This window comes from Pleurodeles waltl, chromosome 1_1 (assembly GCF_031143425.1).
Source record: "Pleurodeles waltl isolate 20211129_DDA chromosome 1_1, aPleWal1.hap1.20221129, whole genome shotgun sequence".
NCBI classification, from domain to species: Eukaryota; Metazoa; Chordata; class Amphibia; order Caudata; family Salamandridae; genus Pleurodeles; species Pleurodeles waltl.
Genome location: NC_090436.1, coordinates 523,288,560 through 523,302,578, shown reverse-complemented (window position 1 = coordinate 523,302,578; position 14,019 = coordinate 523,288,560). Strand labels below are relative to the sequence as shown.

Genomic DNA, 14,019 nt, shown 5'->3' with positions numbered 1-14,019 from the left:
ACCAAATTGTCCACTAATGCATCACAAAATAGTTGCGCAATGTGTTTTCTTTATTAGAAAAAACATTCACGATGAGAGACTCTGCGTGCGGATGTGTGCATGTAGATCATCACCCACTTCAGATTTTTTTTTTTTTAAACTAATACCAATGAAAACATGTATTGGCAAAGTCACTGCCTGCGTTTTTAAAGGCAAGACCTATTAGCTTTGCCAGTATTTGTTTATTTTTTAAAAACAATCAGGTGTGAGGTTGGTACCTAGCATACCGTTAATTTAAACATAAAATGAATTAACAGTTGAACACTCAGTCACGAAGTCTATCAATAATGATAAATAAATGTGACCTCAGTAGGAGGTATGTATTTGATGTTTATGTTTTTGAAAACGACAGTGTTTCTTCTGCGAGTCTTTTTCAACCACTTACAGTGTTAAATCCACCCACTTAAACGTAGGTGTGGTTGATATGCATGAACTGGATCCATCTTGGGAGGATGGGGAATATAAGGAATGCAGGTTTTGTGAGTATAGGTTAGTCACTCATGAATGTAGTATGTGTGCGCGCTCACTAGTCTTGGATTTTTGCACAAAAGGGCAAACTTGGAGTTATGTCTTGTGGTGGACAGTAGCAAAGAGAGATAACTTGCATTTAGTTATTGGATCTATTATATAAAAGTAAACTATTGAAAACATTATGGCTCGATAGTGCTGTTCCACTACTTGAAGCGCCATTGTGACCTGCATGGGTGTATTGATCTTTGGATTAGAGATCAGGTTCTTATAGGCTGATTAATTCTAAATTATTATTGTTCATTTGAAGATCAACATGTAATTACACCGAAATTGATTAGAACGAGTGTGGTACATGCCTTGCAAGTCACAACCCATGATTAACTTAATTCTACGTTCTGAGGCCTGGGACCGGTTGATGTATGCAGAATAGTTGTGATTATATATTTTTATTTGATTCCACTGTTAATGATTTTCACGATTTAATTATTTTTCTTTATAATATATTGTGTCGTATGTTGTAAAGGTTTTAATTGCCCGTGCGTGTTAAAGAAATCATTGCCTACGAGTATGATTCATGTTTGAGTAGTTAAGAGAAGGTATTTTCTCTGTATCTAATTATGTAGACGCAGCAGCAGTATTGCAGAGTCAAGTGGATCCATTGTTTTACTGCTTCGAAGTTTTGCATAACATGACAAGTGATTGACAAGAAAAGATATTCCGTTCTGTGTTTGTTTATTCTTTTTTCTTTTCATTCAGTTAACATCGGCACCGAATCCGAACCAGAGGTTTTTAGGTGTTTAAGACAGAGTTTGATTGATTCAGTGATGGGACTCGTGAAGCAGATCATTTCTTTAATTCTGGCCTGGGACACAAAAAAGAACCGTGGAAGCTACCCGCACACACAGAGTGTTACTGAAGCCTTGCTGCGAACAGTTCCGAAGGGATGGAATTACCTGCGCAAAGAGAGGGACCTAACGCAGTCTGGAGGAAGTGGGTGCCATTTTTTTACTGTCATTCCTTCTAAAAAAGAAATGCTTATGCAATGTCTGCAGAAAAATGCCCAGCAACTTCATACGTTGAATACATATAAATAAGGAAAGGTGTTGTTGGTGGTGTTATACTATGCATAGAAGGTGATATTATCTTGTTCTTGTACCCTAGTGAAATATTGTTACTACAAACTAGACCCTATGCTTACTCAGTACCTAGTTCTTACTGTTATCTCTTGTAAACTGAATCATCAAACTAGATGCGAGCAGGCCTATTCACAAGGGCATTCAGGAGTAAGTAAGTTAGTACGTGTGTAGTACTCTTATACGTGCTCCTACATGGCTTGTTAATTTGCCCCAAAACAAAAACTTTAATAAAATGGGAATATTACGAGAATATCCATATACAATAAGTACAAATAGAAAGGACTGTGATTTTTTTCCACTTTCAGTAATAGATAGTTGGACGTTTCAGGGCGGATTCACAAGGGCATGTAAGAGCACATACATGTGTATTCCTGTAGTACTACTTTCCACACTCATAAATGCCTCTGTGCAGCATCCTGTTACCGGATATCCTTTTTAGATGTGGTGAAATTCGGTGACATCACGAACCAGAAATGCTGACCGTTTTCAAAAGTTACTGATTTTGTCAGTCAACCTTACTCATGCCATTCATTCGATGTAGCAAGAATTTCTTCAATTATCTGATAGAATTCTAGTTGCAGATTCCTTACCTTAGAATTTCTCCCATGCGTCAGACTGGATCCGGAGATTTTTCTTTGAGCAGAACCCCTGCATGCTGTGAGGTGATGTCAGTTGACTCCGCGTGCATCATTGATATCATGGTCGCCATGATGATGTCGCGGTCATATATACGCGCAACCTAGGCGCACTGACTCTATATACATCAGCCTACGCGCATATCCGAGAGAAGAGCTACTCCTAATAATTTTTTGGCTAACTGCAACACTTTTGTTGAATACTTATGATGAGTTTTGGATGTTTCAAAGGATGTCCCAGAAGACCAATTTCAAACCCTGCAACTCCTGTCACCGAATGATGTCAGAGACAGATCCGCATCTCGTCTGCCTTTGGTGTCTGCAGCGCGACCCTGAAATCGTGCTCTGAGTGTCTGGCCATAAACCCAAAGGCTTTGAGGGAGCGGTCCATTTAGCTCTTGGTGGCCTGGTCCTCGACTCTGTGTTGCTCCTGGTCTTGTTCGAGAGGAAGGTCCCAAGACCACTTGCGGAGTCATCACCCATCCTCCTCGCCCCATTCAAAGTCCTCAGGACAATAGAGTCATAAGAAGAAGAAGAAGTCGAAGGAGGCCAAATGTCCTTCATCTTCACCCTGTCTCTCAGACGATGCGATGCGGGAAGACCGTTGATGCTCTGGGCCTCTGTCTTCAGAACCTGCCTCTGGGTAGGCTCCATGCCTCCCTGACTTCCCAGGAGCCGGTGTCACCCCTCCCCAGTTGAAAGAGTTCTATGAGGTCATGCGCCTCATCTTTGTTCAAACCTATCCGTCCTCAGTGCCTTCGGGCCCAGATGAGTCCGTGAGGGCCCTCTCAGGTTCCACTCCGGTCATGCCAAGGCCAGCAATCGATGTCGATCCTATACTTATCCCCGATGACCAAGAGCCAGACCCGCGTCGCTCAAAGCCGATTCTGTTTTCCTTGGGCTCTCTTGGCCCCAAGTCGGATCCTAACTCTTCTGTCTATGGGTATGGATATGGAGATAGTGTAGAGGGGTCGCTGGACCCTATAGAATACCAGCTTGACCCTGACAATGACTGAGTTCAGGATTTGGGCGACGCTAGCGGACTAGATACCTCTCCTGACTCTGGCATGCTTTCTCCCCCTACCATGGAAACGAAGGAGGGAGCTGCATACTCCATGGTGGTAAGAAGGGTTGCTGACCTTAAGCTTTCTTCTGTGCTTCAGCCTGGGGCTTTCAGTTCGGAACCCCTCCTACCCTTTAATGAAGCCCTTTACAGACATCCTACTGGTTACCTGGTACAAACTCAGCACAAGGGCTCCTGTGAATAGGATGGTTGCCCGCCACCATCGGCCTGTGCCGACCGACCCAAAATTCCTGACCAACATCCTAAATCTGAGAGCCTTGTGATCCAGGCTTTCACTTCTTCTGGCGCATTCCCTTCCGCTCCCCGGTATAGGGAATCAAAAAGACTGGATAACCTTGGATAGAAAATGTTTTCTTTCCACCACTCTAGCGCTGCGGTCCGTGAACACCACATGCCTTTTGGACAGATACTCCCATGCTCTCTGGGATATGGACACGCAGGTGCTTCTTCGAGTCCCGGAGGAGGCTCGGGCAGTTCTCTTCCCATCTGTCACTGATGGGAGAGATTTTGCAAAGTTCATAATTCATTGTGGATTGGATACTACTGACTCACTAGGTAGATCGGTTGCATCGACAGTGGCCTTGAGGCTCTACGCCTGGTTGAGGACCACTGGCTTTTCAGGGGATGTCTAGCAATCTCTAATTGACATGCCCTTTGATGGCACCCGTCTCTCTGGAGACAAAGCGGACTCAGTGCTCGAGCACTTTAAGGATTCCTGGGCTACGGCTCAGTCTCTTGGTGTCGTAGCTGCTCCTCCCCCCACAGTCCACTTTTTGTCCCTAACATGGCTAGTGGCTACAGAAGGGGTGCTCAGCCGCGTTTATTTTCACCCGGCCACCGACCCACACATGCTTCACAGCCTCTGTGTGGATGCAGGATCCCACATGCTTGTGGATCAGGGAGCCAGCGTTCCACCCAGTCCACCCTTCCCCCCTCCATTGTATTCAAGCCTTCCTAGTCCGTTGGAACGTCCTAAGCCAGTTGATGGCAGGATCTGCCCTCACCTGCCCCACTGGGAATCCATCACCACAGACAGGTGGGTGTTGCAAATTGTCCCAAGGGACTGCTCTCCCCCCCCTTCTAGACTTCCCCTCCGGCCATCCCACCATCATTCGATTATCTGTTGAAGGCTCATTTGGCACTTCTCTGCAAGGAAGTCAGAAATCTCTTGGTCAAGGGAGCCATAGCGAGGGTCCCTGAGCCAGAAGTAGGTTGTGGTTGTTATTTCCACTACTTTCTGGTGCCCAAAAAGGACAAGGGCCTTCGCCCTATCTTAGATCTCCGGTTCCTCAATCTCTTCCTCAAGAAGGAGAAGTTCACAATGCTAACTCTAGCTCAGGTCCTGTCTGCCCTTGACCTTTTAGACTGGATGGTAGCGTTGGACTTGCAGTACGCCTATTTCCACATTCCCGTCCTGCCGGCCCACAGACGTTACATGCAATTTGTGGTACGTCACGGACACTTTCAGTTCACAGTGCTCCCCTTTGGCCTTACCTCGTGTTTTCACAAAAGTGATGGTAGTGGTTGCAGCTCATCTGCGCAGGTTAGGGGTTTCAGCCTTCCCCTAACTCGACGACTGGCTGTTGAAGGCAAACTCACCCCAGGCTGTCGTCTCCCATCGCCAGACTATGGTGAACCTCTTGCATTCACTGGGGTTGACTCTAAGCATGCCGAAGTCACATCTGACTCCCTCTCAGGCGCTCCCTTTCATTGAAGCTGTTCTGGATACAGTGCAGTTTCAGGCTTATCCTCCCGAAATGCGAGTCCAGGATATTCGGGCTAGGATTCCAATGTTTCAGCCTCTATCCTGGATTTCAGTGAGAATGACTCTGAGGCTGCTGGGCCTGATGGCCTCCTGTATTCTGCTGGTCCAACATGCCAGATGGCACATGCGGGCTCTGCAGTGGGACCTGAAGTTCCATTGGGCTCAGCATCAGGGGAATCTCTCAGACATGGTCCAGATCTCGGAGGGGACTGCACCAGATCTGCGTGGTGGCTGTCAAATCTAGATTGGGTCAGCTGCAGATCCCTATCCCTTCCCCAACCAGATCTCACAGTAGTGACAGATGCATCACTCCTGGGATGGGGCGGCCACATGGGAGAGGCGAAGATCTGAGGCCTCTGGTCTCCAGCTGACCCGGGCTTAACATCAACCTTTTGGAGCTCTGTGCGATCATTCTTGCATTGAAAGCATTGCTTCCCTCTCTCTCAAAGGGAAAGTGGTGCAGGTGTTCACTGACAACACCACCGCCATGTGGTACTGAAACAAGCAGTGCAGAGTGGGGTCGGGGATCCTCTGTCAAGAGGCTGTTCACCTCCGGACATGGCTGGAACGCCAGGGCATTTCTCTGGTGGTTCAACATCTGGCGGGCTCTCTGAACGTCAGAGCAGACTAACTCAGCTGTCGATGCATAGTCGATCACGAATGGCGTCTCCATCCGGAGTTGGCACAAGGTCTCTTTCAGCAGTGGGGGGAGCCTTGGTTAGATCTGTTCGCCTCTGCAGAGAACGCGCAATGTCGGCTGTTTTGAACGTTGGAGTTTCTAAGGCGGCACTCGCTTGGAGGCGCTTTTCGTCTTGAGCAGAGATCAGGCCTCCTTTACGCCTTCCCGCCAATGCCCTTACTGGCCAGAGTTCTGAAGAAGATCAGGCTCGACCGGGCCCAAGTAATCCTGGTATCTCCGGACTGGGCACAAAGAGTCAGGTATCCCGATCTCTTGAGCATGGCCATCGATCCTTCGATCAGACTGCCCCTTCGGGAGGATCTTCTGTCGCAGCAACAGAGGACACTCCTTCGCCCGAACCTGTCCAGTCTCCGCCTCCTTGCATGGAGATTAAGCAGCGGTAGTTGACAGCTTTTGACCTTCCGCCTGAAGTCTGTGATGTTACCTTGGCAGCCAGCCATCCCTTCACCAAAACGGTACACGCCTGTCGTTGGAACAAATTTATGGCATGGGGTATCAACAAATCTGTTGATCCCATTTCTGCACCCATCTCATTCTCTCTCTTGCCTAGAAGGGCTCTGCTGTAGTCACCCTCAAAGGCTATTTGTCTGCCATTTCTGACTTTTTAAGGCAGCCAAACCAACCTTCTTTGTTCAGATCTCCCATTGTTGGGAGGTTTCATAAAGGACACATGTTCCCTCCTATCCCGTTCATAATGCCCCAATGGGATTTGAACTTTGTCTTCACATATTTCATGTGTGTTCCTTTCAAGCCGCTCCACAACTGTCCTCTGCGGCTCTTGACTCTTAAAACTGCCTTCTTGATTGCCATCACCTCTGCTTGCAGAGTGAGTGAGCTCCAGGCTCTGTCTTCGAAGCCACCATTTCTGGCTGTCCACCCTGACAAAGTGGTGCTTCGTACCAGAGCTGTCTTCCTTCCCAGAGTGGTGACACCTTTTCATGTAGGCCAATCAATCACCTTGCCTACTTTTTACGCACCCCCACGTCCCTCTCATGAGGAGGAGAGACTCCACTGCCTGAATCCAAAAAGAACGTTGGCTTTATACCTCAATCATACCAAAGATTTCCAGGCGCAAGATCAACTCTTTGTGAGTTATGTGGGGGCTGTGCAGAAGAGGACCATCTTGCGATGGGTAGTCCTCTGCATCAAGATGTTCTGCTCTTTGGCGAAAAAGCAACCCCAGGAGGGTTTGTGTGCTCATTCCACCAAAGCAACTGCTGCTACCACAGCACTAGCACGCGGAGTTCCAGTCCTAGATATCTGCCAGGCAGCGAAGTGGGCATCCCTGCACACGTTCACTAAACATTGCTGCCTGGATAGTCAGGTCTGCAGAGACGGCTACTTCGACCGTTCGATCCTGCAGGACTTTTTGGTGTGATATTAGTTCGCAGCCCACCACTGGGGGTGATATTGCTTGGTTATCTGTTCTAAGATAAGGAATCTGCAACAAGAAGTTTCTATCAGCTGAACAAGTTACTTGCCTTCAGTAACAATATATCTGTTAGAGACATATTCTGGTTGCAGATTCCTTACTGACCCGCCAATCCTCCCCACTATGTGAACTGATGTCTTTGGACAGGAGCTTCCCTTTAAGTGCCCTAGTTTTGGCGCACCATTCTCATTGTTCTTCATAACTCCGCACTACTGGCGAGGACTGTCGTGAAAAGAAACTGACATCAGTTCATTTGCAACATGTGAGCACTTTTTACCATAACCATTGAGCTAGTCAGAATGGTGGGCAATTACTTTATTGCAACATTCTGAGGTTCTATGCCAGTATCACTGTACTTTGAGGACACACTATCCTCCCATCCTGGCATATGCTAAAGTGCATGTAACTAAGTTCTCCCTTAAAAGACTGGATAAGTGCACCACTTTGATCTCCAGTCACGTTCACCCTGTGTTCTTAACCAGATGTTTATTCCAAAGTGGAATCATAAGGTATTTAAGTCACAAAATATCAGAAGTTAAAAGAATATTGCAATACTCAGTAGAACAAATTGAAGACATTTAAGACATGTAAACATTTTTAAGTATCCAAATTCTTAAGGTTTTCCTTCATCTACGCATATTGTTGGCATAGAAGAGCTGGACCCGGACCTCCTATCAGTGAATTCCCTGCATAGATTTTTTCTAAACTATAAGTGTTATTTTTATATTCGGCCATTACTTCCTGCATCTGTAATTTATGCTAATCTAATCCTTTCTCAATCGAAGGCGTCACGTTTTGCTTTAGCTAGGCAGTTACTTTATAGTGTTGCAGTTGTACTACTTAGAATGGCTTTTGCCTTAGCTAAGTACTAGTTCTTAGTTTAGAATTGGGTTTTTTTCATACATCAGACGCCTAGTCCACAGTAAGGTCTGATGTACCTTTCTAGGGTTGAATCGCAGCTACAGTTTTTGCAAAGCATCCATGACACAACACAAGATTATTTTTGCATTGTGACAAATGTTTTATTTCACCAGAGCGCAAAAATGGCATTCAGTAGGCTCTTTAGAATCTCTGGCACAATAATAATAATGAGGCAGGAATTCAATTTATGATCCCTTAAAATGCATGGCAGCCCCTGTCCCTTAGAATAACAGGGGCTTCTCTGTTTAAAAAGATCAAGCATATTGTAAATAGACATTGAGGGTAGCACTCACCAGCCCCTTTACCGCTGTCAACTGCACCCGGGTCTGGCATGTACCTTTTGTACTTTGCAAGTCAAGTTTTTGCAGTTTCAGAGCCTTCCGTTTTGTTATTCACTGGCTTTGTAACCACAGAAAACTTTGATTCATTGGACCTATGTTCTTTGTCTCATGACCTAGAGAGAAGGAAAAGGCTAATGAGTGAGGTTGTTAGATGTTTGAGCTCATATCTTTGATGGAGTGGCGGGTGTCTCTGTCTAATACCTGTCTTGGATGTGTCTCTGCCTAAGGATTGTCCAAGACATATCAGCCATATTGGAGTGATAATGAAATGATTCCTGGGTGACTGCAGAACAAATTGGCGATTGGATGCAAAAATATAAAACTGTATTGCTTCTCTGGGATGCTCTGTAACCATGCTTGGCAACCCTGTGTTCTGATCCCCAGGTGTTTTTACCCACTCAATATTCGTGCAGATAGGCTCTGGGCACAACAACCTGCATAAGAAGGTTGTTAAGAAAACATCATGTATGGAGGTCATTGCTAGGCCTTACTACATCTTATTGTTCTGTAAGAACCTGCCACAAGGATGAATAAACTCACCTGCATGATTGCAGCGTTAGACTTTTTGGAATACTCTCAGGAATCAGGTAGACTTGAGTGGAAGCCTGACACCAACATATTACAGGACAGGGCATTGCTGTCTGGGTGGGGGAAAGCAAGCAAGAAAACAACAATGGAAATAGTCATCTGTGGAGCGGTTGGGGCAATAAAGAGTTATCTTTTGCTGCTTCAGGCTGTAGTCTCATTCACTCCATTTCTTTCTCTTTATTTTTTTTTTTATTGGACACTGTCTCAGATAGAGAAGTGAATGAAGAATGCGAAAAAAGACAAAGCTCGGGCAACACCTGTGTTACTATCAAGTGTTAGGCTTATTTCTTCAATCACCTGCACAGCAAAATGTTCCCTATACCATTGGAGCTAGTGGGCCCCCTGCTAATAGGTTGAATATCCTTGTGAAACCAACTCATACTTTTGTATCACAGTCCAAAGGGAAACAGTTGCAGGGCACTACAGGGCATGATTAAAATGTTCTGAAGCCAAATCAACAGTTTTGATGGTTTTATTGCTACCAAGAACTGCAATGAAGGGCTTGTGATACTAATCTGTGACTTCATAAATGCCTTTGACATACACTGTCCTAATGTGGCTACTCAACATGACATTGAAACCTACCTTAAGATATGTGGGGTAATGAGAGATGGCAATGGTCTTAACCAGCTGCACAAACCCTTGAGTATCTTATACTAACTTCTCAGTTTCAACATGCGCCTACCCAGCAAAGCAGAAACAAAGTGAGTGAGCCTGCACTGGCATCAGAGTTAAACACTCAGATATTAATACTGATAAATGGGATTCTTCAGATACACCATATGATTAAGTGCTAAGCCATGAGTCTAATAAGAAAGTGTGGTGACCTCGAGGACGAGGCAGAATCTCAACTGCTGTCTGCATAGAATGCTAAACCCTTTGGAGCACTAGCTCAGGTTCTTGACCCAAAACAACCTCATCATGGGCCAGATGTACGAATTTCCGATATTGCGACTCGAAAATTGCGAGTCGGTGTGACTCGCAATTTCCGAGTCGCAATATCGGATGCAGAACGGTGTCTCAGACACCGTCTGCTACTCGCTATGGGGTCGCAAAGACCCACCTCATAAATATTAATGAGGTGGGTCGCATTTTGTCTGAGACACCATTCTGCATCCGATATTGCGACTCGGAAATTGTGAATGAGCATCGCATAAGGCTGTTTGCATGGCGCAAACTGCGATTTTCGCAGTTTGCGCCATGCAAACGGCTTCCTACATCTGGCCCCATATGCTTTGCCTTAGGCTGTCCCCAGGATAGCATGTCTGTTTAGGAAGAGCATAGCAGCGCGCAAGCGCTGCTTTTCTGACATGTTGGTATCTATGTGGGCTTTTAACCAACTCATGCCCATCACTTTCACTCGTTCCCGGGCTTGCCTTTCAAAAATCCTTTGCTGTCATTGGTAAATGCTTTACATTTGTCCCACCTTCGGGCAGTTTTGTTATCTCCTTGGGGGCCGACCCTGTTTCATGGATAATTGTATGTTTGCCGATATGTTTGACTGTGAGCAAACTTCTTTTTCTTTTTGTGTCTCTCTGTGCTCATTGCAGCCGTGGCACTTTGAACTGACTTGCTTATGTCAACTGTTTTACTTTACATTTTCAATTTATGTGACAAGAAAAGTCCAGTTAGTAATTTACAACGCTAATAGCTGTACCTCGATCAAATGCGAGACCCATTGCATTGCACATGCTTATTTTACTAGAGGCTATGGGAGGTACACGTACCTCTGAATGAAATTCCATTATCCTAGGCAATTAATGCAGAGATCTCAGCGATTTGGTGCACACAATGTTGTCTCTATCTCAGGGCATAGTAGGCAGTACAGCACTCATGCCTGAAATTAGAACAACTCAGATTGCTCATGTGTGACTTTTCTCACTTGTGGAATCAGTGAGTGCTCTGAAAAGATGTCCTCAGTTGGTTCGGAAATTAAGTAAAGGCAAGATCAATTGGAAGGCCAAGTGGAGACTAATTTAAAGAAAAATGAGAGCCACTCAAAGTTCTTTTCTTTTCTCTGAAAGTTGGCTTAAGAGTCACAGAACTATACTCAGTGCTTCACTCTCATATAGTTTGGATCATGGAAGGCTTGGTTAATGTAACACAATTCATGGCTGGGATTTTGGTCAGGAGATTCGGCTGGTGATTTAACGTGTACATCGATCCCTATAAGAACCAGCACAGAGGCATGTGAAGCAGTTTCTCTAATCATACTCAAAGGGAGTATTTTGATGCAGAGCAGGTCTATGGAGATTTTAATCTATTGAAGTCTCAGTAGCATGAATAAGCCTTTCTTATATCCAGATAGCAGTTGAGGGATTGCAGAAATACCATATCATCTGAACATTACTCTAGCTGTTTTCAAGCATTTAGTGCCAGATGTAGCAAAGGTTTTTACCCATTCTGTGTCTATGGGAAAAAGTGTTCGTACATATGGCCATTAATGCTCAGCTTCCTCTTTGGAATCCTTCCTAACTGAAAATTGTCTGCAATGGTTGTGCTTGTTTCTCCAGTCAACAAAGGAAGCCGATATTTCAAGCTTGTAAAAAATCTGAAAAAATATTAACTACAGTTGTATGGTTAATCTAAGCTATTGAACTTCAAGCTAAACATAAAACATAGCACACAAATGCCTTTATGGGAAATAAATAAGAGGGTTTTCTATCGTCAGGCTTTTGCTAACTAACCGTTTCTCTATATGGCTCTGTTCACACCAATCATTCATCTGTGTTTTGACACTCTGATCTTTGTTACCTTAACCTTCCCTTATTTATTTAATGAATGATTGATTTATATATTATTTAAAACTGTTTGTAATTCACACACTGCATAACTGAATTGCTCTATGGTCAGAAGGGGGTGGAAAGAACTGGTTAGAGGGCCTTCAGTTACAACAGGTAGGGTTTTAGGTCTTTCCAAGAGGCAAGGAGGTTGTTGCAGTTACACAGGTAAATTGGGACACTTTTCTAGATGCAGACGCCTGCTACTGAAAAGCATCTATCAACTCTGGATTTGCAATTGGATTTAGAAATGTTGAGGTGGTTGAGATAAGTGGAGCATAGGGGATGAGTGTGTATAATTTGTCTTGTAGGAAGGTGAGTGCTGAGACACCGAGTCACTTGAAGGTCATGCAGAAGGTCTTACAGATGATCCTGTCTTCCACTGGGGAACACTGTGTTGTTGAGTGCTGTGTTTGTTTTTACACCATGGACAATGAGTTTTGTGTTTTTTGCAGTCTGTTGACTTGATAGCTGCCAATCTATAATAAGTATACCTGCAATAGCAGCGTAGAGTGTTTGCTCGAAAGGCTACAGTTGTGGCTTTGTATACTTGTAAATATTTCCTACCTTAGTGTAGTACTGTTAGTCTTGTTTGCTGGAATTCAAGCACCCAAAAGTGTGAAGAACAATGCTCAAAATCATTGGTGCCTTCCTTTTCTCTCTTTGCTGAGAGAGAATGAGTGTGCTTGCTTATATGAAGAGGTCTCAGAAGCCTGCTCCAAAACTTCTCAGTGAAAAACTCTTAGCTATAAGAGCAACTGCTGTGGCACTAACATGAATTCTGAGCGAGAATATAAACTGGCAATAAAGTGCTGTAAAAAAACTTTGTTGGACTGTGTGGTTGACATTCTCCACTTAGCTAGGGGTTCCTGCAGACTCTAGAGTGTCTGGGGCTGGGAGAAAGTTGCAGCCTGCTTCTCTATCTTTACCCCCACTTGCTGATTTCTTGGGGTATGGAAGTGATGGTCACCAGGACACCGATGAAGATTATATGATCTTCGCTCTCTCTGCCTTGTGCATGGTTAGAGTCCTGTCTGATTGAAAATAGTCATCACCTTTCTATAACACGTATTTCCTTAATGCCAACTTTCTAGTTAAAGATAGTTGTCAATGACTTTCAGGTTGGATCATGGTTCTTCACTTCGGGGTTAAAGAGTTCTGACAATATTTCATCCTGCCCTTTCTTCTAGTCTGCATCTGCCAACATCCATAGTTGGTGGGTTCTTCTGCTACTGACTAGTACACTCCTGTAGCCTCTCCCTTTGACTATACCTTTTTTAGGTAGTTTTGGGTCCTCCATCAAAGCGCTATGTTTTTTTTATTTTTTTTATTGAGATATTCTTTGTATATCACGATTGTCTAATATGTATTCATATACAAATGTATTTATGAAAGTACTATTTTAATAGAATGTATCAATGGCATTGGTCATTGTAAAAAAACAAAATTGGTAAAAAATAAGTATTTCTTTAGAGTATGCAGGGTTCATTGTAGTGAACATCTGGAGGTGCCTACTCTCTCCGGTACATTTTTTTTCACTGAGAGCTATCATTGATATATTTTTTCAGGTCTTGGAATCCACTTACCAAATGACTTTAGCCCTGCGTTAGTTAACTGTGCATAATTATTTCTTTTATATCCCAACAAATGATTCTTAAGCATGACAAACTTCCAACGCACACTGATCTTCTAAAGCCATAGATCCACTTGGCCCGTGAGCCCGACCTTTAAGAAAAGACCCTAAAAGACATTTAGAAACGCTTCATACTATTTATTTATAAATACAGTAGGCTTTACAAATGAGCAAATAATAGACTTTTTTTTATAGGATTTTAATAAATAAACTCTACTGAAGGTGTCATCCAGTTTTTACCAATAATGCTACCTTTTTGCACATCGCCTCAAAATCAGGGGTCTGTAACCTTTTCTGTAATAACAGCTACATACGTTCAATGAAAATCATGCTGAGCTGTAACATTACATTAGTGGCTACCCCATGCAAGACTGCAAGTGGTGATTACCGCAGTGAATTAGGCATGGTTGCCAGTAGTAATGCAAGAAAGTTTTTATCAACTTGGAATGTAGAAATATTTTGGAAGTGAAACATTTTTTCTCCAAACATCATCT

General features: G+C 44.0%; 1 protein-coding gene across 2 annotated transcripts in view; it reads left to right on the top strand.

The window, feature by feature from the left end:
- The window catches only part of KIAA0825 (KIAA0825 ortholog), a 2,111,807-nt gene that overhangs the window by 1,349,438 nt on the left and 748,350 nt on the right, over positions 1-14,019 (top strand). For both annotated transcript variants that reach the window (XM_069225418.1, XM_069225426.1), the window contains exon 16: positions 1,267-1,500. In XM_069225418.1, coding sequence (XP_069081519.1) covers positions 1,267-1,500 — 234 coding nt within the window. The remainder of the gene's footprint in view (positions 1-1,266; positions 1,501-14,019) is intronic.